This window comes from Salmo trutta, chromosome 17 (genome assembly GCF_901001165.1).
Source record: "Salmo trutta chromosome 17, fSalTru1.1, whole genome shotgun sequence".
NCBI lineage: Eukaryota > Metazoa > Chordata > Actinopteri > Salmoniformes > Salmonidae > Salmo > Salmo trutta.
Window position 1 is genome coordinate 121217 of NC_042973.1, and position 22669 is coordinate 143885.

Consider the following 22669-nt stretch of genomic DNA (forward strand, 5'->3'; position numbering starts at 1 on the left):
GGTCTGGGCAGCAGAGAGAGGTCTGGGCAGCAGAGAGAAGTCTGGGCAGCAGAGAGAGGTCTGGGCAGCAGAGAGAAGTCTGGGGTCAGGGGTCAAGGTCAAAGCAGCTCTCTACAGAGCAGTCTCTTTCAGGTCATTGAGATTTGGAATGCGTGAGCGTGAGGGCCGTCCGAACCCATGTCCGTTCTGGCCCCCCTTGCCCTCCCTCCCTCCATGTTGCTCGGAGTAAGGGTTTCCCTCAGCTCTGCCCAGGGCCGAGGTGTGCCAGCTAGACTCCATCTGACCAGGGAGGGGGTAGGCGGCCTGCCTGCTCTTCAGCTGGGGGGTGCTGGAGCCTGCGTGGCTCCGACTGGGACCCTCACTGAAACCCGCTTTAGTCGAGGTGGAGTTGGGCTGGAAGCGCATATCAGATGGAGCCGTTTGATTGGAGGTGGAGGAGGAGGAGGAGAGGTGAAGGAGCTTCCGTAGAGACTTGAGAGGCTGGCTCTGAGGGGTAAGAATACGCAATATAACAAACATATCTGTAGAATATATGATACAGTGTAGTTATTTGTCTGTCATGTTTTAGCAACAGATGTTGCCTCAGTATAGTTGTGAAATGCTAGGGTTAGCTGGAGCTCTTGAAATAACTGTTCTGACTAAATACAGTTGAAGTCGGAAGTTTACATACACCTCAGCCAAATAATTTTTAAACTCAGTTTTTCACAATTCCTGACATTTAATCCTAGTAAAAATTCCCTATCTTAGATCAGTTAGGATCACCACTTTATTTTAAGAATGTGAAATGTCAGAATAATAGCAGAGAGAATGATTATTTCAGCTTTTATTTCTTTCATCACATTCCCAGTGGGTCAGAAGTTTACATACACTCAATTAGTATTTGGTAGCATTGCCTTTAAACTGTTTAGTGGTGTGGGGGCTGTGCTTTGGCAAAGTGGGTGGGGTTATATCCTGCCTGTTTGGCCCTGTCCGGGGGTATCATCGGATGGGGCCACAGTGTCTTCTGATCCCTCCTGTCTCAGTCTCCAGTATTTATGCTGCAGTAGTTTATGTGTCGGGGGGCTAGGGTCAGTCTGTTACATCTGGAGTATTCTCTTGTCTTATCCGGTGTCCTGTGTGAATGTAAATATGCTCTCTCTAATTCTCTCTCTCTTTCTCTCTTTCTTTCTTTCTCTCGGAGGACCTGAGCCCTAGGACCATGCCTCAGGACTACCTGGCATGATGACTCCTTGCTGTCCCCAGTCCACCTGGCCATGCTGCTGCTCCAGTTTCAACTGTTCTGCCTGCGGCTACGGAACCCTGACCTGTTCACCGGACGTGCTTGTTGCACCCTCGACAATTACTATGATTATTATTATTTGACCATGCTGGTCATTTACGAACATTTTAACATCTTGACCTTGTTCTGTTATAATATCCACCCGGCACAGCCAGAAGAGGACTGGCCACCCCTCATAGCCTGGTTCCTCTCTAGGTTTCTTCCTAGGTTTTTGGCCTTTCTCAGGAGTTTTTCCTAGGGAGTTTTTCCCAGCCACCGTGCTTCTTTCACATGCATTGCTTGCTGTTTGGGGTTTTAGGCTGGGTTTCTGTACAGCACTTTGAGATTTCAGCTGATGTACGAAGGGCTATATAAATAAATTTGATTTGATTTGATTTAACTTGGGTCAAACGTTTCAGGTAGCCTTCCACAAGCTTCCCACAATAAGTTGGGTGAATTTTGGCCCATTCCTCCTGACAGAGCTGGTGTAACCGAGTCAGATTTTTAGACCTCCTTGCACGCACACACTTTTTCAGTTCTGCCCACAAATTTTCGATAGGATTTGAGGTTAGGGCTTTGTGACGGCCACTCAAATACCTTGATTTTGTTGTCCTTACGCCATTTTGCCACAACTTTGGAAGCATGCTTGGGGTCATTGTTCATTTGGAAGACCCATTTGCGACCAAGCTTAAACTTCCTGACTGATGTCTTGAGATGTTGCTTCAATATATCCACATAATTTTCCTGCCTCATGATGTCATCTATTTTGTGAAGTGCACCAGTTCCTCCTGCAGCAAAGCACCCCCACAGCATGATGTTGCCACCCCCGTGCTTCACGGTTGGGATGGTGTTCTTCGGCTTGCAAGCTTCCCCTTTTTCCTCCAAACACAACGATGGTCATCATGGCCAAACAGTTCTATTTTTGTTTCATCAGACCAGAGGACATTTCTCCACAAAGTACAATCTGTGTCCCCATGTGCAGTTGCAAACCATAGTCTGGCTTTTTTTATGGCGGTTTTGGAGCAGTGGCTTCTTCCTTGCTGAGCGGCCTTTCAGGTTATGTCAATATAGAACTCGTTTTACTGTGGATATAGATACTTTAGTACCTGTTTCCTCCAGCATCTTAACAAGATCCTTTGCTGTTGTTCTGGGATTTATTTGCACTTTTCGCACCAAAGTACGTTCATCTCTAGGAGACAGAACGCGTCTCCTTCCTGAGCGGTATGACGGCTGTGTGGTCACATGGTGTTTATACTTGCGTACTACTGTTTGTACAGATGAACGTGGTACCTTCAGGCATTTGGAAATTGCTCCCAAGGATGAACCAGACTTGTGGAGGTCTACAATTGTTTTTCTGAGGTCTTGGCTGATTTCTTTTGATTTTCCCATGATGTCAAGCAAAGAGGCACTGAGTTTGAAGGTAGGCCTTGAAATACATCCACAGGTACACCTCCAATTGACCCAAATTATGTCAATTAGCCTATCAGAAGCTTCTAAAGCCATGACATCATTTTCTGGAATTTTCCAAGCTGGTTAAAGGCACAGTCAACTTAGTGTATGTAAACTTCTGACCCACTGGAATTGTGATACAGTGAATTATAAGTGAAATAATCTGTCTGTAAACAATTGTTGGAAAAATTACTTGTGTCATGCACAAAGTGTATGTCCTAACCTACTTGCCAAAATTATAGTTTGTTAACAAGAAATTTGTAGAGTGGTTGAAAAAGAAGTTTTAATGACTCCAACCTGAGTGTATGTAAACTTCCAACTTCATCTGTAGATGGCTGCTTCCAAAAACACCCACCTACACACCTAACCCTACCCAGAAAACCAAAACCCAGCTAACTCTAACCAGGAACCCAAAACCCAGCTAACCCTAACCAGAAACCCCAAACCCAGCTAACCCTAACCAGAAACCCAAAACCCAGCTAACCCTAACCAGAAAACCAACACCCACCTACACACCTAACCCTACCCAGAAACCCAAAACCCAGCTAACCCTACCCAGAAACCCAACACCCACAAACACACCTAATCCTAACCAGAAAACCAACACCCACCCACACACCTAACCCTAACCAGAAACCCAAAACCAAGATACCCCTAACCAGAAACCCAAAACCAAGCTAACCCTAACCAGAAAACCCAACACCCACAAACACACCTAACCCTACCCAGAAACCCAACGCCCACCTAACCCTAACCAGAAACCCAACACCCACCTACACACCTAACCCTACCCAGAAACCCAAAACGCACCTAACCCTAACCAGAAACCCAAAACCCAGCTAACCCTAACCAGAAAACCAACACCCACCTACACACCTAACCCTACCCAGAAACCCAACACCCACAAACACACCTAACCCTACCCAGAAATCCAACACCCACCTAACCCTAACCAGAAACCCAACACCCACCTAACCCTAACCAGAAAACCAACACCCACCCACTGCCCTTTAAGGCTGTAAATCCTCCAATATTCTCCATGCCAGACTCCTAGCATTCAGACTTTATTTCAACATTTAACGATCTAGAAAAAGACCCATGAGGCAGTTGACATTGCACAGGATAGGGGCTAGGGGATAGGGTGGGCTCTGGGGATAGGGGATAGGGTGGGTTGCGGGGATAGGGTGGGCTGCGATGATAGGGGATAGGGGCTAGGGGCTAGGGGCTAGGGGATAGGGTGGGTTGCGGGGATAGGATATAGGGGATAGGGTGGGCTGCGGGGATAGGGGATAGGGTGGGTTGCGAGGATAGGGGATAGGGTGGGTTGTGGGGATAGGGGCTAGGGGATAAGGTGGGCTGCGGGGATAGGGGATAGGGTGGGCTGCGGGGATAGGGTGGGCTGCGGGTTTAGGGGATAGGGTGGGTTGCGGGGCTAGGGGATAGGGTGGGTTGCGGGGATAGGGGATAGGGTGGGCTGTGGGGATAGGATATAGGGGATAGGGATAGGATATAGGGGATAGGGTGGGCTGCGGGGATAGGGGATAGTGTGGGTTGCGAGGATAGGGGATAGGGTGGGTTGCGGGGATAGGGGCTAGGGGATAAGGTGGGCTGCGGGGATAGGGGATAGGGTGGGCTGCGGGGATAGGGGATAGGGTGGGCTGCGGGTTTAGGGGATAGGGTGGGTTGCGGGGATAGGGGATAGGGTGGGCTGCGGGGATAGGGGATAGGGTGGGCTGCGGGTTTAGGGGATAGGGGATAGGGTGGGCTGTGGGGATAGGGGATAGGGTGGACTGCGGGGATAGGGTGGGCTGCGGGGATAGGGTGGGCTGCGGGGATAGGGTGGGTTGCGGGGATAGGGTGGGCTGCGGGGATAGGGTGGGCTGTGGGTTTAGGGGATAGGGTGGGTTGCGGGGATAGGGTGGACTGCGGGGATAGGGTGGGCTGTGGGTTTAGGGGTTTAGGGGATAGGGTGGGTTGCGGGGATAGGGGATAGGGGATAGGGTGGGCTGCGGGGATAGGGTGGGCTGCGGGGATAGGGGCTAGGGTGGGCTGCGGGGATAGGGTGGGCTGTGGGGATAGGGGATAGGGTGGGCTGCGGGGATAGGGGATAGGGTGGGCTGCGGGGATAGGGGATAGGGTGGACTGCGGGGATAGGGTGGGCTGCGGGGATAGGGTGGGTTGCGGGGATAGGGTGGGCTGCGGGGATAGGGTGGGCTGTGGGTTTAGGGGATAGGGTGGGTTGCGGGGATAGGGGATAGGGTGGACTGCGGGGATAGGGTGGGCTGTGGGTTTAGGGGATAGGGTGGGTTGCGGGGATAGGGGATAGGGTGGGCTGCGGGGATAGGGGATAGGGTGGGCTGCGGGGATAGGGGCTAGGGTGGGCTGCGGGGATAGGGTGGGCTGTGGGGATAGGGGATAGGGTGGGCTGCGGGGATAGGGGATAGGGTGGGCTGCGGGGATAGGGGATAGGGTGGGCTGCGGGTTTAGGGGATAGGGTGGACTGTGGGGATAGGGGATAGGGTAGGCTGCGGGGATAGGGTGGGCTGCGGGTTTAGGTGTCAGGGTTTTCCAGAGACGGAAGAAGAGACATCCCACTCGCTGTTTGTTTCTGGTTCATTTACAATCAATGAACTAAGCAGGCCAAACCCAGCTGCTATCGCATTGGTGTCTATGGGAGAGCCACACAGTTAAGTAGACCAAAACTGATGGCTTGAGTGAACTATCTTAATTTATCAACCATATTTGGCTTTACCTGACAGTGTGCATCAGACATTTTTTCTGATGGCCAGTTTCTGTCCCGTGATTGGTCTCTGTCTCTCTCCCGTGATTGGTCCCTCTCCTGGTTCCGGTGGCGGCTGCTCTGATGACCCGATGACCGGGCGGACTTCTGGGCGACCATGTGATCCGCCCCGTCACCTGGGACCTATCCCCATACAGAGGTCAGACGTTAGACTTCACCACCCAGAACCCCATAACATTCCCCTGCAACCCCAGAACATCCCCCCCCTGCAACCCCAAACCATTCCCCTGCAACCCCAAACCATTCCCCCTGCAACCCCTGAACATTCCCCCCGCAACCCCTGAACATCCCCCTTGCAACCCCAGAACATTCCCCCTGCAACCCCAGAACATTCCCCCTGCAACCCCTGAACATCCCCCTTGCAACCCCTGAACATTCCCCCTGCAACCCCAGAACATTCCCCCTGCAACCCCAGAACATTCCCCCTGCAACCCCAGAACATTCCCCCAGCAACCCCAGAACATTCCCCCAGCAACCCCTGAACATCCCCCTGCAACCCCTGAACATTCCCCCTGCAACCCCTGAACATTCCCCCCGCAACCCCTGAACATTCCCCCGCAACCCCTGAACATTCCCCCCGCAACCCCAGAACATTCCCCCAGCAACCCCTGAACATCCCCCCTGCAACCCCTGAACATTCCCCCTGCAACCCCTGAACATTCCCCCTGCAACCCCTGAACATTCCCTCCTGCAACCCCTGAACATTCCCCCCGCAACCCCTGAACATTCCCCCTGCAACTCCAGAACATTCCCCCAGCAACCCCTGAACATTCCCCCTGCAACCCCAGAACATTCCCCCTGCAACCCCAGAACATTCCCCCAGCAACCCCTGAACATTCCCCCCGCAACCCCTGAACATTCCCCCCGCAACCCCTGAACATTCCCCCAGCAACCCCTGAACATTCCCCCTGCAACCCCAGAACATTCCCCCTGCAACCCCAGAACATTCCCCCTACAACCCCAGAACAGAGGAGAGGGGGAGACAGCTACTGTCTGTCTAGATCCTACTGGTCATCCATATCATATTGACAAGAAAACTTTGAGAGGAGGGATCTAGTGGGCATTACGGTATCAGAGGAGCATTGTCACCTTTACTGAGAAGATATGATGAGTTTGACATATTCATCAAATCTATTGTATCATGCAGACCATATTCAACCTTCCTTAAAGGCCTGACTCCTTCCGGCCCCACAGCTCCCTGGGCTCTGTCTGCAGGAATAGACCTCTGTCTTCCATTCCTGTGTATGTCTGTGTCTCCCTTGATAATGGGATGGATCCATTGTGTCTGCTCCTGGTGATTCATTTTAAATAGTTACCATTATGCTACAAGGTGTGGGTTGGACTGTAATAGCCCCTAAATAGTTACCATTATGCTACAAGGTGTGGGTTGGACTGTAATAGCCCCTAAATAGTTACCATTATGCTACAAGGTGTGGGTTGGACTGTCATAGCCCCTAAAAACAGTTGCTGGCCTCTGTTCTCTCTGTCTGTAGAACTGGAGGATATTCTGGGTTACAGCAGAGGGGGATATTCTGGGGTACAGCAGGGAGGATATTCTGGGGTACAGCAGGGAGGATATTCTGGGGTAGAGCAGGGAGGATATTCTGGGGTACAGCAGGGGGGATATTCTGGGGTACAGCAGGGAGGATATTCTGGGGTACAGCAGGGGGGATATTCTGGGGTACAGCAGGGAGGATATTCTGGGGTACAGCAGGGAGGATAATATAGGGTACAGCAGGGGAGATAATATAGGGTACAGCAGGGGAGATAATATAGGGTACAGCAGAGGGGATATTCTGGGGTACAGCAGGGAAGATAATGTGCACCAATATTTTCAGTTTTTAACCATGCAAGACTATCCTGCCGCCCCCTCACCCTCCCCTCCCTCACCCCGACCTCCCTCATTCCGACCTCCCTCACCCTCCCCTCCCTCACCCCCCCCCTCCCTCACCCCGACCTCCCTCACCCTCCTCTCCCTCACCCCGACCTCCCTCACCCCGACCTCCCTCACCCTTCCCTCCCTCACCCCGACCTCCCTCACCTCGACCTCCCTCACCCTTCCCTCCCTCACCCCAACCTCTCCGCATGCTGTCAGCTGCCTGCCTGTACAGCTGGAGTCACAGGTGACAACAGAATCAGAATCCCGTACACCCACAGAATGAGGACAGGTAAACTACCCAACAGCAGATCCATGAAGGGACTGAAACAACCTTATCTGAAGGGCCCTGTCTGGTCAGATTGTCCTGGTCTGGATAGAAACATTTTGATAGAGAGGATTCAATACATATTATAAATCAGCTTTACAGTGAATTGTGTTGGTTCCGTTTTGTTTGAACTCTCCAAATAGGGCTCTCATGATGTCATCATGACCAAAGTAGCATGTGTCTAGCTATGTGATTAAAGTACACTATAAGAGTACACTATAAGAGTACACTATAGGAGTACACTATAAGAGTACACTATAAGAGTACACTATAAGAGTACACTATAAGAGTACACTATAAGAGTACACTAGGTCTACATACTAACCTCCTGATGACATCCTGGTTGAGCGTTTGATGGATCTGGTTGGTTCTAGTTTCATAATGATCATAATGATTAGAGACCAGACAAGAGGAGATGAATTAGAGTTGATTCATGTTAATGTCAGCATGCGGTGATGACAGTGGTTCCATGGGGTTAGACTAGTACTGTAGAGAGGAAATACACCATGGGAGAAGAGACAACAGGTAGCACCAGCACTGAGGAGCTGTGCTTTATGTTACAGAGGGGGAAAATACATTTCTTCATGAGGGGAGTCCATCTGTCTGGGAGCGCCGTCTGCAACATAAGAACCACATGACTGCAGGGAAAGAATGGCAACAACAACAACATATACTGTATGAGGTGTCTTTGTCATGGTAACATACAAGATATGTAAGGAAGCAGGGGCCAAAGAAGGAAACACTGAGATATATAGACAGACTTAAGCATTATGTAGAGATACTGCACATACGTAAAGACACATACAGTACCAATCAAAAGTTTGGACACACCTACTCATTCAAGGGTTTTTCTTTATTTTTACAATTTTCTTCATTGTAAAATAATAGTGAAGACATCAAAACTATGAAATAACACATATGGAATCATGTACTAACCAAAAAAGTGTTAAATAAATCAAAATATATTTTAGATTTTAGATTCTTCAAAGTAGCCAACCTTTGCCTTGATGACAGCTTTGCAAACTCTTGGCAATCTCTTCACCTGGAATGCTTTTCCAACAGTCTTCAAGAAGTTCCCACATATGCTGAGAACTTATTGGCTTCTTTTCCTTCACTCTGTGGTCCAACTCATCCCAAAGCATCTCAATTGGGTTGAGGTTGAGTGATTATGGAGGCCAGGTCATCTGATGCAGCACTCCATAACTCTCCTTTTTGGTCAAATAGCCCTTACATAGCCTGGCGGTGTGTTGGGGTCATTGTCCTGTTGAAAAACAAATGATAGTCCCACTAAGTGCAAACCAGATGGGATGGCGTATCGCTGCAGAATGCTGTGGTAGCCATGCTGGTTAAGTGTGTCTTGAATTCTAAATACATCACAGACAGTGTCACCAGCAAAGCACCCCCACACCTCCTCCTCCTCCTGTCTTTTAACTTTAAACATCAGCTATCTGAGCAGCTAACTGATCGCTGCAGCTGTACACAGCCCATCTGTGAATAGCCCATCCAATCTACCTACCTCATCCCCATATTGTTTTTATTTACCTTTTTGCTCTTTTGCACACCAGTATTTCTACTTGCACATCATCATCTGCACATCTATCACTCCAGTGTTAATTTGCTGAATTGCAGTTACTTTGCCACTATGGCCTATTTATTGCTTTACCTCCTCACGCCATTTGCACACACTGTATATACTTTTTTCCTGTTGTGTTACTGACTGTATGTTTGTTTATTCCATGTGTAACTCTGTGTTGTTGTTTGTGTCGCACTGCTTTGCTTTATCTTGGCCAGGTCGCAGTTGTAAACGAGAACTTGTTCTCAACTGGCCTACCTGGTTAAATAAAGACAAAATAAAATACAAATAAATAAAAATGCTTCACGGTGGGAACCACACATGTGGAGATCATCACTTCACCTACTCCGCGTCTCACAAAGATTGGGACCAAAAATCTCAAATTTGGACTCATCAGACCAAAGGACAGATTTCCACCGGTCTAATGTGCATTGCTGGTGTTTATAGGTGTCCTTTAGTAGTGGTTTCTTTGCAGCAATTCAACCATGAAGGCTTGATTCTCTTCTGAACAGTTGATGTTGAGATATGTCTGTTAACTTATCCGCTGCAGCAGAGGTAACTCTGGGTCTTCCTTTCCTGTGGCGGTCCTCATAAGAGCCAGTTTCATCATAGCAATTGATGGTTTTTGCGACTGCATTTGAAGAAACTTTCAAAGTTCTGATTGGCTCAAACGCATTAAGAAGTAAAGAAATTCCAGGGCACAGCTGTTAATTGAAATGCATTCAGGTGACTACCTCATGAAGCTGGTTGAGAGAATGCCAAGAGTGTGCAAAGCTGTCATCAAGGCAAAGGGTGGCAACATTGAAGAATCTCAAATATATTTAACACTTTTTGGGTTACTACCTGATTCCATATGTGTGATTTCATCGTTTTGATGTCTTCACTATTATTTTACGATAAAGAAAATAGTAAAAATAAAGAAACCCTGGAATGAGTAGGTGCGTCCAAACTTTTGATTGGTACTGTGCTGTATGACATATTAAGTACTACATTGACAACATACTAGACTGTTAACTGCAGAGGGTATGGCAGACCATAACATTACAGAAGAGAACAACACCCACCGTTTGGGACTTGTTCTTCTTCTTCTTTATTGCTCTGAAGAAGCCCTGCTTCTCCTTTTCTTTGGTCGGCTCTGATTGGTTCATCACCACCATCTCTGGGCGCATCCTATTGATGGAGAGAACACAATACAGCTGGAAGGACAGAAGGACTCTAATGAAGGGACAGTCCAAGCTGCGCTGTAACTGGATGGATGGGAAGACTAATGAAGGAACAGTCCGAGCTGTACTGTAACTGGACGGGCAGCAGGACTCTAATGAAGGAACAGTCCAGGATCTATTGTACTGTAACTGGACAGACAGGAAGAGTCTAATGAAGGCTCAGTCCAAGCTGCACTGTACTGTAACAGGACAGACTTGAGGACTCTAACGAAGGAACAGTCCAAGCTGTACTGTAACTGTATGGACAGCATGACTCTAATGAAAGAACAGTCCAAGCTGTACTGTAACTGTACAGAAAGGAGGACTCTAACAAAGGAACAGTCCAAGCTGCATTGTACTGTAACTGGAAGGAAAGGAGGACTCTAATGAAGGAACAGTCCAAGCTGTACTGTAAATGGACAGACAGGAGGACTCTAATGAAGGAACAGCCCAAGCTGTATTGTAACTGGATGGACAGGAGGACTCTAATGAAGGAACAGTCCAAGCTGTACTGTAACTGGACAACAAGTGCTCAGAATATGTGGGAACTTCTTCAAGAGTGTTGGAAAAGCATTCCAGGTGAAGCTGGTTGAGAGAATGCCAAGAGTTTACAAAGCTGTCATCAAGGCAAAGGTTGGCTGTTTGACTGTAACTGGATGGACAGCATGACTCTAATGAAAGAACAGACCAAGCTGTACTGTACTGTAACTGGATGGACAGGAGGACTCTAATGAAGGAACAGTCCAAGCTGTACTGTAACTGGATGGACAGGAGGACTCTAACGAAAGAACAGTCCAAGCTGTATTGTACTGTAACTGGATGGACAGCAGGACTCTAATGAAGGAACAGTCCAAGCTGCATTGTACCATAGCCAGATGGACAGGAGGACTCTAATGAAGGAACAGTTCAAGCTATACTGTAACTGGATGGACAGGAGGACTCTAATGAAGGAACAGCCCGAGCTGTACTATACTGTAACTGGATGGAAAGCAGGACTCTAATGAAGGAACAGCCTAAGCTGTATTGTACTGTAGCTGGATGGACAGGAGGACTCTAATGAAGGAACAGTCCGAGCTGTACTATACTGTAACTGGATGGAAAGCAGGACTCTAATGAAGGAACAGCCTAAGCTGTATTGTACTGTAGCTGGATGGCCGGAAGGACTCTAATGAAGGAACAGTCCGAGCTGTACTATACTGTAACTGGATGGAAAGCAGGACTCTAATGAAGGAACAGCCTAAGCTGTATTGTACTGTAGCTGGATGGACAGGAGGACTCTAATGAAGGAACAGTCCGAGCTGTACTATACTGTAACTGGATGGAAAGCAGGACTCTAATGAAGGAACAGCCTAAGCTGTATTGTACTGTAGCTGGATGGACAGGAGGACTCTAAGGAAGGAACAGTCTGAGCTGTACTATACTGTAACTGGATGGAAAGCAGGACTCTAATGAAGGAACAGCCTAAGCTGTATTGTACTGTAGCTGGATGGCCGGAAGGACTCTAATGAAGGAACAGTCCGAGCTGTACTATACTGTAACTGGATGGAAAGCAGGACTCTAATGAAGGAACAGCCTAAGCTGTATTGTACTGTAGCTGGATGGACAGGAGGACTCTAATTAAGGAACAGTTCAAGCTGAATTGTACTGTAACTGGATGGACAGGAGGACTCTAATTAAGGAACAGTCCGAGCTGTACTGTAACTGGATGGAAAAGAAGACTAATTAAGGAACAGTCCAAGTTGTATTGTACTATAACTGGAAGGAAAGGAGGACTCTACTGAAGGAACAGTCCGAGCTGTACTATACTGTAACTGGATGGAAAGGAGGACTCTAATGAAGGAACAGTAGGTGCCCTTCTTCACGAGGCATTGGAAAACCTCCCTGATCTTTGTGGTTGAATCTGTGTTTGAAATTCACTGCTCGACTGAGGGACCTTACAGATAATTGTATATGTGGGGTACAGTGATGTGGTAATCATAAACAAAATCATGTTAAACACTATTATTGCACACAGAGTGAATCCATGCACCGTATTATGTGACTTGTTAAGCAAATGTACCACTCCTGAATGTATTTAGGCTTGCCATAACAAAGGGGTGGAATACAAGACATTTCAGCTTTTAATTTTGAATTAATTAGTAAAAAAATTGAAAAACATAAATCCACTTTGACATTATTGGGTATTCTGTGTAGGTCAGTGACAAAATATCAAAATGTAATCCATTTTAAATTCAGTCTGTAACACAACAAAATGTAGAAAAAGTCAAGGGTGTGAATACTTTTTGAAGGCACTGTAATATACCCCTCGGGGATAAGCTACTACTGCATTACACGGGGCGGAAGGAAGATTTAGAAATGTTATAACAAATTTCATGCAATTCTACTCATTTAGCATTTTTTTTTATAGATTTCATACAATTCTACTCATTTAGCATTTTTTTGATACATTTCATACAATTCTACTCATTTTGCCATGAGACGGAAAGAAGATTTAGCAATTTGTTAACTCATTTTTTGCAATTCTACTCATTTTGCCATGGGACTGAGAGAAGAATTACCCATTTTATGAAATCAAATCAAATTTTATTGGTCACATACACATGGTTAGCAGATGTTAATGCGAGTGTAGCGAAATGCCTGTCCTTCTAGTTCCGACAGTGCAGTAATATCTAACTATCTAGCAATTCCACAACAACTACCTAATACACACAAATCTAAAGGCGTGAATGAGAATATGTACATATAAATATATGGATGAGCGATGACCGAGCGGCATAGGCAAGATGCAATAGATGGTATAAAATACAGTATATACATGTGATATGAGTAATGTAAGATATGTAAACATTATTAAAGTGGCATTATTTAAAGTGGCATTGTTTAAAGTGACTAGTGATCCATTTATTAAAGTGTCCAGTGATTGGGTCTCAATGTAGATGACAGCCTCTCTGAGTTAGTGATTGCTGTTTAGCAGTCTGATGGCCTTGAGATAGAAGCTGTTTTTCAGTCTCTCGGTCCCAGCTTTGATGCACCTGTACTGACCTCGCCTTCTGGATGATAGCGGGATGAACAGGCAGTGGCTCGGGTGGTTGCTGTCCTTGATGATCTTTTTGGCCTTCCTGTAACATTGGGTGGTGAAGGTGTCCTGGAGGGCAGGTAGTTTGCACCCGGTGATGCGTTGTGCAGACCTCACTACCCTCTGGAGAGCCTTACGGTTGTGGGCGGAGCAGCTGCCGTACCAGGCGGTGATACAGCCCGACAGGATGCTCTCGATTGCGCATCTGTAAAAGTTTGTGAGTGTTTTTGGTGACAAGCCGAATTTCTTCAGCCTCCTGAGGTCGAAGAGGCGCTGCTGCGCCTTCTTCACCACGCTGTCTGTGTGGGTGGACCATTTCAGTTTGTCTGTGATGTGTACGCCGAGGAACTTAAAACTTTCCACCTTCTCCACTACTGTCCCGTCAATGTAGATAGGGCGCTGCTCCCTCTGCTGTTTCCTGAAGTCCACGATCATCTCTTTTGTTTTGTTGACATTGAGTGCGAGGTTATTTTCCTGACACCACACTCCGAGGGCCCTCACCTCCTCCCTGTAGGCCGTCTCGTCGTTGTTGGTAATCAAGCCTACCACTGTAGTGTCGTCTGCAAACTTGATGATTGAGTTGGATGCGTGCATGGCCACGCAGTCGTGGGTGAACAGGGAGTACAGGAGAGGGCTGAAAACGCACCCTTGTGGGGACCCAGTGTTGAGGATCAGCGGGGTGGAGATGTTGTTACCTACCGTCACCACCTGGGGGCGGCCCATCAGGAAGTCCAGGACCCAGTTGGACAGGGCGGGGTCGAGACCCAGGGTCTCGAGCTTAATGACGAGTTTGGAGGGTACTATGGTGTTAAATGCTGAGCTGTAATCGATGAACAGCATTCTCACATAGGTATTCCTCTTGTCCAGATGGGTTAGGGCAGTGTGCAGTGTGTTGGCGATTGCGTCGTCTGTGGACCTATTGGGTCGGTAAGCAAATTGGAGTGGGTCTAGTGTGTCAGGTAGGGTGGAGGTGATATGGTCCTTGACTAGTCTCTCAAAGCACTTCATGATGACGGAAGTGAGTGCTACAGGGCGGTAGTCATTTAGCTTGGGAACAGGAACAGGAACAATGGTGGCCCTCTTGAAGCATGTGGGGACAGCAGACTGGGATAAGGATTGATTGAATATGTCTGTAAACACACCAGCCAGCTGGTCTGCGCATGCTCTGAGGACGCGGCCGGGGATACCGTCTGGGCCTGTAGCCTTGCGAGGGTTAACATGTTTAAATGTTTTACTCACGTTGGCTGCAGTGAAGGAGAGCCCGCAGGTTTTGGTAGTGGGCCGTGTTAGTGGCACTGTATTATCCTCAAAGCGAGCAAAAACGTTGTTCAGTCTGTCTGGGAGCAAGGCATCGTGATCCGCGACGGGGCTGATTTTTCTTTTGTAGTCCGTGATTGACTGTAGACCCTGCCACATACCTCTCGTGTCTGAGCCGTTGAATTGCGACTCCACTTTGTCTCTGTACTGACGCTTAGCTTGTTTGATTGCCTTGCGGAGGGAATAGCTACACTGTTTGTATTCGGTCATGTTCCCGGTCACTTTGCCCTGATTAAAAGCAATGCTGCCATCAATCCACGGTTTCTGGTTGGGGAATGTTTAATTAGACGCTGTTGGTACGACATCACCGATGCACTTGTTAATGAACTCGCACACCGAGTCAGAGTATTCGTCCATGTTGTTGTTCGCAGCAATGCGGAACATATCCCAGTCCACGTGATCGAAGCAATCTTGAAGCGTGGAATCCGATTGGTCGGACCAGCGTTGAGCAGACCTGAGGGCAGGCGTTTCCTGTTTTAGTTTCTGTCTATAGGCTGGGAGCAACAAAATGGAGTCGTGGTCAGCTTTTCCAAAGGGAGGGCGGGGGAGGGCCTTATACTCATTTTGCAATGGGGCGGGAGAGAAGATGTAGCAATTTTATAACTAATTACATACAATTCTACTCATTTTGCCATCCGGTAAAGAGAAGATTTAGCAATTTTGTAACAAATTTCATGCAATTCTACTCACTTTGCCATGGAGAGGAGAGAAGATTTGGCAATTTTATAAATAATTGAATGCAATTTTACAATGGAATGGAGAGAATATTGAGCTTTTTTTTTACTAATTTCATACAATTTTATTCATTTTACAATGGGATGGAGAGAAGATTTAGCTATTTAAAAATATATATATATGGAATTCTACTCATTTTGACATGGGGCTGAGAGAAGATTTTTGACTTTTTTAACTAATTTCATGCAATTCTACAAATTTTGGCATCCAGTGAAGAGAAGACTTTTAAATTTTATTGAAATTTCATGTGATTCTACTCATTTTGCAATGAGGCAGAGAGAAGATTTTGCAAATGTATAACTCATTTCATGCAATTTTACTCATTTTGCCATGTGCCGAGAGAAGATTTTGCAATTTTATAACACATTTCCTGCAATTCTACACATTCTGCCATAGGGTGGAGAGAAATATTTGCTATTTTTAATATGATATCTGAGTGAGATTGACTAACAAAATCAATAGGGGCCCCGCGGACAGTAATTTGAAGTTTAGATAGCTGGCCGCTAGACTAACTTACCAATCTAAAAAATGCTAACTAACTTTCAGTTTAGTGACTTTCAGTGACAGACATGAGAGAAAAACTGCTGATGCACAACCAAATTTCAAAATTGCACCTTGTCCACTATTCTAACTCGTAAGATGAGCCCCCCACCCAAAACAAAACGTCTGCTAGTTGCCCAACCCTAATATAGGGAAAAGGGTGTCATTTGCAATGAAGTGCCTCACCAGGGGTCAAAGGCCGGCTGGCGTTTGGGATGGTTGGTCAAGGTGCTTCCGTCCACTGCCCCCCCTCCTGTCCCCCTGCTGCCCTGACCTCCATTATCTGGCCGCGGGGACGGCACTGTGAAGCAACAACATAACAACATAGTAAACACCACAAAACATTAGAGACACATAAGGAAGAAAACACTACAGGTTATAGATACATAGTAGAGGACTTCATCGGTCCAAAAAGATGGACCCGTTGCGAAATGGACCTAGGGCTTTCCCACTCGAACCCAATATGCATAAATACATTTTCAAAATATAGAGACATGTTCCAAACGGAGCCAAGGATAACAATACCCATTCCGTATAGACCTGGTCGGATCCAGATCCGATCCGAGTGAGGGAAGCAGCAGAAAAGTAATTTTTAAAGCTACTTTATTAACCGGAGCTGATAAAAAGCTAGAGGTGGGCGGGAGAGGGAGAGTAGGGGAAGAGTAGGGAGAGGTAGAGTAGGGGAAGAGTAGGGAGAGTAGGGAGAGGTAGAGTAGGGGAAGAGTAGGGAGAGTAGGGAGAGGGAGAGTAGGGGAAGAGTAGGGAGAGGTAGGGAGAGGGAGAGTAGGGGAAGAGTAGGGAGAGGTAGGGAGAGGGAGAGTAGGGAGAGTAGGGAGAGGTAGAGTAGGGGAAGAGTAGGGAGAGGGAGAGTAGGGGAAGAGTAGGGAGAGGGAGAGTAGGGGAAGAGTAGGGAGAGTAGGGAGAGGGAGAGTAGGGGAAGAGTAGGGAGAGTAGGGAGAGGGAGAGTAGGGGAAGAGTAGGGAGAGGTAGGGAGAGGGAGAGTAGGGGAAGAGTAGGGAGAGTAGGGAGAGTAGGGAGAGGGAGAGTAGGGGAAGAGTAGGGAGAGGGAGAGTAGGGGAAGAGTAGGGAGAGTAGGGAGAGTAGGGAGAGGTAGAGTAGGGGAAGAGTAGGGAGAGGGAGAGTAGGGGAAGAGTAGGGAGAGGGAGAGTAGGGGAAGAGTAGGGAGAGTAGGGAGAGGGAGAGTAGGGGAAGAGTAGGGAGAGTAGGGAGAGAGAGAGTAGGGGAAGAGTAGGGAGAGTAGGGAGAGGGAGAGTAGGGGAAGAGTAGGGAGAGTAGGGAGAGGTAGAGTAGGGGAAGAGTAGGGAGAGTAGGGAGAGGTAGAGTAGGGGAAGAGTAGGGAGAGTAGGGAGAGGGAGAGTAGGGGAAGAGTAGGGAGAGTAGGGAGAGAGAGAGTAGGGGAAGAGTAGGGAGAGTAGGGAGCGGGAGAGTAGGGGAAGAGTAGGGAGAGTAGGGGGAAAGAGCAGACGGGGAGGGGCCGTACTGTGAGCGAGTGACACAGGGTGCAGGGAGGGAGAGACTGCAACCAACCAACAAACAGACTCGCACTATAGTAGACTAATAACATATAGATCAAATCAAATTTGTCACATTTGCCGAATACAACAGGTGTAGACCTTACCGTGAAATGCTTACTTACAAGCCCTTAACCAACAATGCAGTTCAAGAAATAGAGTTAACCTGTTGGGGCTAGGGGGCAGTATTTGCACAGCCGGATAAAAAACATACCCGATTTAAACTGGTTACTACTCTTGCCCAGAAACGAGAATATGCATATAATTAGTAGATTTGGATAGAAAACACTCTAAAGTTTCTAAAACTGTTTGAATGGTGTCTGTGAGTATAACAGAACTCATATGGCAGGCCAAAACCTGAGAAGATTCCATACAGGAAGTGCCCTGTCTGACAATTTATTGTCCTTCTTTAGCCTCTCTATCGAACGTGACATTTTCTAAGGCTTCCATTGGCTCTCAGAAGGCGCCAGAAAGTGTAATGAGATGTCTGCAGTCTCTTGGCTAAGTAGAGCAGCTCTGTTTGATACTGGCCTGCCTGGGGACAGTGACACTGGAGATGCGCGTTCATGTGAATTCTCCATTTTGTTCTTTCAGTCTTTGAATGAATACAACGTCGCCCGGTTGGAATATTATCGCTATTTTACGAGAAAAATAGCATAAAAACTGATTTTAAACAGCGTTTGACATGCTTCGAAGTACGGTAATGGAATATTTAGACATTTTTTGTCACGAAATGCGCTCGCGCGTCACCCTTCGGATTGTGACCTGAACGCACGAACAAAACGGAGCTATTTCAATATAACTATGGATTATTTCGAACCAAAACAACATTTGTTGTTGAAGTAGAAGTCCTGGGAGTGCATTCTGACGAAGAACAGCAAAGGTAATCCAATTTTTCTTATAGTAAATCTGAGTTTGGTGAGGGCCAAACTTGGTGGGTGTCAAATTAGCTACCCGTGATGACCGGGCTATCTACTCAGAATATTGCAAAATGTGCTTTCGCCGAAAAGCTATTTTAAAATCGGACACCGCGATGGCATAAAGGAGTTCTGTATCTATAATTCTTAAAATAATTGTTATCTATTTTGTGAACGTTTTATGCTGAGTAATTAAGTAAATTCACCAGAAGTTTGCGGTGTGTATGCTAGTTGCTAGTTCTGAACCTCACATGCTAATGTAAAAAGCTGTTTTTTGATATAAATATGAACTTGATTGAACAAAACATGCACATCTCTTCAGTAGGTCCTATGATTAAGTGTAGTCTGGCCCAGGGGTGTGAAGGTGAACGGAAAGGCTGGAGCAACGAACCGCCCTTGCTATCTCTGCCTGGCCGGTTTCCCCTCTTTCCACTGGGATTCTCTGCCTCTACCTCTATTACAGGGGCTGAGTCACTGGCTTACTGGTGTTCTTCCATGCCGTCCCTGGGAGGGGTGCGTCACTTGAGTGGGTTGAGTCACTGACGTGGTCTTCCTGTCTGGGTTGGTGCCCCCCCTTGGGCTGTGCCGTGGCGGAGATCTTTGTGGGCTATACTCGGGCCTTGTCCCGGGATGGTATGTTGGTAGCTGGAGATATACCTCCAGTGGTGTGGAGGCTGTGCTTTGGCAAAGTGTGTGGGGTTATATGCTACCTGTTTGGCCCTGTCCGGGGGTTTCATCGGATGGGGCCACAGTGTCTCCTGACCCCTCCTGTCTCAGCCTCCAGTATTTATGCTGCAGTAGTGTATGTGTCGAGGGGCTAGGGTCAGTCTGTCACATCTGGAGTATTTCTCTTGTCTTTTCCGGTGCCCTGTGTGAATTTAAATATGCTCTCTCTAATTCTCTCTTTCTCTCTCTCGGTGACCTGAGCCCTAGGACCATGCCTCAGGACTACCTGGCTTGATGACTCCTTGCTGTCCCCAGTTCACCTGGCCGTGCTGCTGCTCCAGTTCCAACTGTTCTGCCTGCAGCTATGGAACCAAGACCTGTTCACCGGACGTGCTACCTGTCCCAGACCTGTTGTCCCAGACCTGCTGGAACCCTGACCTATTCACCGGACGTGCTACCTGTCCCAGACCTGCTGTTTTCAACTCTCTAGAGACAGCAGGAGCGGTAGAGATACTCTCAAAGATCGGCTATGAAAAAGCCAACTGACACTTACTCTTGTGTTACTGACCTGTTGCACCCTCGACAACTACTATGATTATTATTATTTGACAATGCTGGTCATTTATGAACATTTGAACATCTAGGCCATGTGCTGTTATAATCTCCACCCGGCACAGCCAGAAGAGGACTGGCCACCCCTCATAGCCTGGTTCCTCTCTAGGTTTCTTCCTAGGTTTTGGCCTTTCTAGGGAGTTTTTCCTAGGGAGTTTTTCCTAGCCACCGTGCTTCTTTCACATGCATTGCTTGCCGTTTGGGGTTTTAGGCTGGGTTTCTGTACAGCACTTTGAGATTTCAGCTGATATACGAAGGGCTATATAAATAAATGTGATTTGATTTGATTTATACTTCAGTGTTGCTGGCCTTAAAGCGAGCATAAACGGCACTTAGCTCATCTGGTAGGCTCGCGTCACTGGGCAGCTTGCGGCTGGGTTTCCCTTTGTAGTCCGCAATAGTTTGCAAGCCTTGCCACATCGGACGAGCATCAGAGCCGGTGAAATAGGATTCAATCTTAGTCCTGTATTGACGCATTGCCTGTTTGATGGTTCGTCTGAGGGCATAGCGGGATTTCTTATAAACGTCCGGATTAGTGTCCCGCTACCTTGAAAGCGGCAGCTCTAGCCTTTAGCTCGGTGCGGATGTTGCCTGTAATCCATGGCTTCTGGTTGGGATATGTAATTACGGTCACTGTGGGGACAACGTTGTTGATGCACTTACTGATGAAGCCGGCAACTGAGGTGGTGTGCTCCTCAATAGCATTGGATGAATCCTGGAAAATATTCCAGTTTGTTCTAGCAAAACAGTTCTATAGCCTAGCATCCGCGTCATCTGACCACTTCCGTATTGAGCGAGTCACTGGTACTTCCTGCTTTCGTTTTAGGTCACACGTACCTTTATAGAAGCTGTAGCCCTGTGTATGTGCTAATAGAGATAAGTCACATGTACCTCTATAGAAGCTGCCAACCCTCCTGGGCATGGACTCACTGTAGATGATGCGGTTTTCTTTAGAAGAGACTCCGTCCTCTGGGTGCTGCTCATGGAACATCCCCACCTGGACAAGGTTAGGGATAGGACAGAGAAAGGAGGACAGAGTCAGACAGACAGACACAGAGTAGGCTTGACAGACTGACCGGAAAAGTATAACCTCTAATTAGTATCATGTTGATAAAACTAAATCTGGTATCATGATGGTAACATTATCCTAGAAACGTGTTGATAACATTCTCCCAGGCAGAGACGTGGTATAGTATCTACTATGATCTTTTATTTATTTCATTTTATTTAACTAGGCAAGTCAGTTAAGAACACATTTTTACTTACAATGACCGCCTACCCGGGCCAAACCCTAACCAGGACGACGCTGAGCCTGGAATCAAACCAGGGTCTGTAGTGACGCCTCTAGCACTGAGATGCAGTGCCTTAGACCGCTGCTCCACTCGGGAGCCCCGCCATCTAATTAGAGGTACAGCATCTACCATGATTTGATAAGTGGTACAGTATCTACCATGTTCTAATTAGAGGTACAGTATTGTCATGACTCTCCTGTAAAGATCTGAAGGATCAGGTTACAGTGGGTCCGCTCTATAGTGCCCTCTCTCTCCCGCAGAGGGGGAAAGGGGTGAAGTTGGCCATTTTATGACGGTCATAAATACCTTGTAGAAACTCTGCCTTTTGGCTCTGCAGGAATGAGGGGAAAGAAACCTCTTTGTTACAAGGAGATTCCTCCCGCCAAAACGGTAACATCAAAAGGTTGAATAATGAAACAATATTTCTGAAATCCAAACAGTTGGAATGGTCCGTGGGTACCGAAAGAACAATTATGTCAGATCAGTTGTTGTTTTGTGATCTCATTAAGAACGGTATAACCACATAACTGTATCTCAATATGTATATTTCCCAGTTATCAGATTGTAACGACGTGCGCTGAGAGTCGAGAAGCAAGTTCAGGGAGTGAGTGCTTTAATAAATAAATGGAACATAACACAAAACAAGAAACTCGAACAGCACACAGACATGAAACAGAAACATAAACAATGACACCTGGGGAAGGAACCAAAGAGTGACATATATTGGGAAGGTAATCAGGGAAGTGATGGAGTTCAGGTGAGTCTGACGACATGCAGGAGCGCATTGCGATGGTGACAGGTGTGCGCCATTATGAACAGCCTGGTGACCTAGATGCCGGAGAGGGAGCAAATGTGACACAGATTTACATCTAAATGTTGTGGAACTTATATGATTAAATATGAAACTATTTGCGAGAAGATGAAATGTGATGTTAGCCTTCTAAATGAGAATTGTTTTTCACATAAAAGTTTTAACCAGTCAGTGACCACATCCACGTGAGCACAGACATTATGTTGGTGTCATGGAATGCCCCTTTTGCCAGAGTTTATAAAAGGCCTTTACATTAGACCAGAGAACGTGAGAAAGCAGTCCACACGCTGAAATGGTTGCCATTTCAATGGAGACCAGTTATGTGAAGCGCCAGCTGAATGTGTTACAAATGGTGAAGAAATGTAAATCTCTAGAGACCTGTACATTGCCGGGTTGCTACGGGCGTGTAAAATGGTTCTAGATCTACAATAGACCAGCGTGACCGACAGCATGAGCTGAAAGGTACGAAATGGTTAGAAACTCTGAAACTCTCTATCGAAGAAAAGAAGACTACACAGGAACATTCAGTCTGCAGCAGTCTGCAGTAAACTCAACTGAAGACTAGAAGACAAAGAAGAATTTACTCTCACCACAATAGATACCTCTATTCTAATGGACAGAACCTGCTGAACATTGGGGGTTAGACCTCTGGAGGATTCGTTCTCACAGACACTCCGAAACCTAC

General features: G+C 47.1%; 1 protein-coding gene across 7 annotated transcripts in view; it reads right to left on the reverse strand.

The window, feature by feature from the left end:
• The window catches only part of LOC115151403 (cyclin-dependent kinase-like 5), a 141014-nt gene continuing 118345 nt past the window's right edge, over positions 1 to 22669 (reverse strand). For 3 of the 7 annotated variants that reach the window (XM_029695310.1, XM_029695313.1, XM_029695309.1), the window contains 6 exons: positions 20773 to 20878; positions 16341 to 16455; positions 10349 to 10454; positions 8217 to 8327; positions 5460 to 5630; positions 1 to 486 (listed from right to left, as the gene is read on the reverse strand). In XM_029695310.1, the coding sequence (XP_029551170.1) occupies positions 112 to 486; positions 5460 to 5630; positions 8217 to 8327; positions 10349 to 10454; positions 16341 to 16455; positions 20773 to 20878 (984 nt within the window). In that variant the 3' untranslated portion in view covers positions 1 to 111. The other 4 variants (XM_029695311.1, XM_029695312.1, XM_029695314.1 and 1 more) reach the window with 4 other exon arrangements.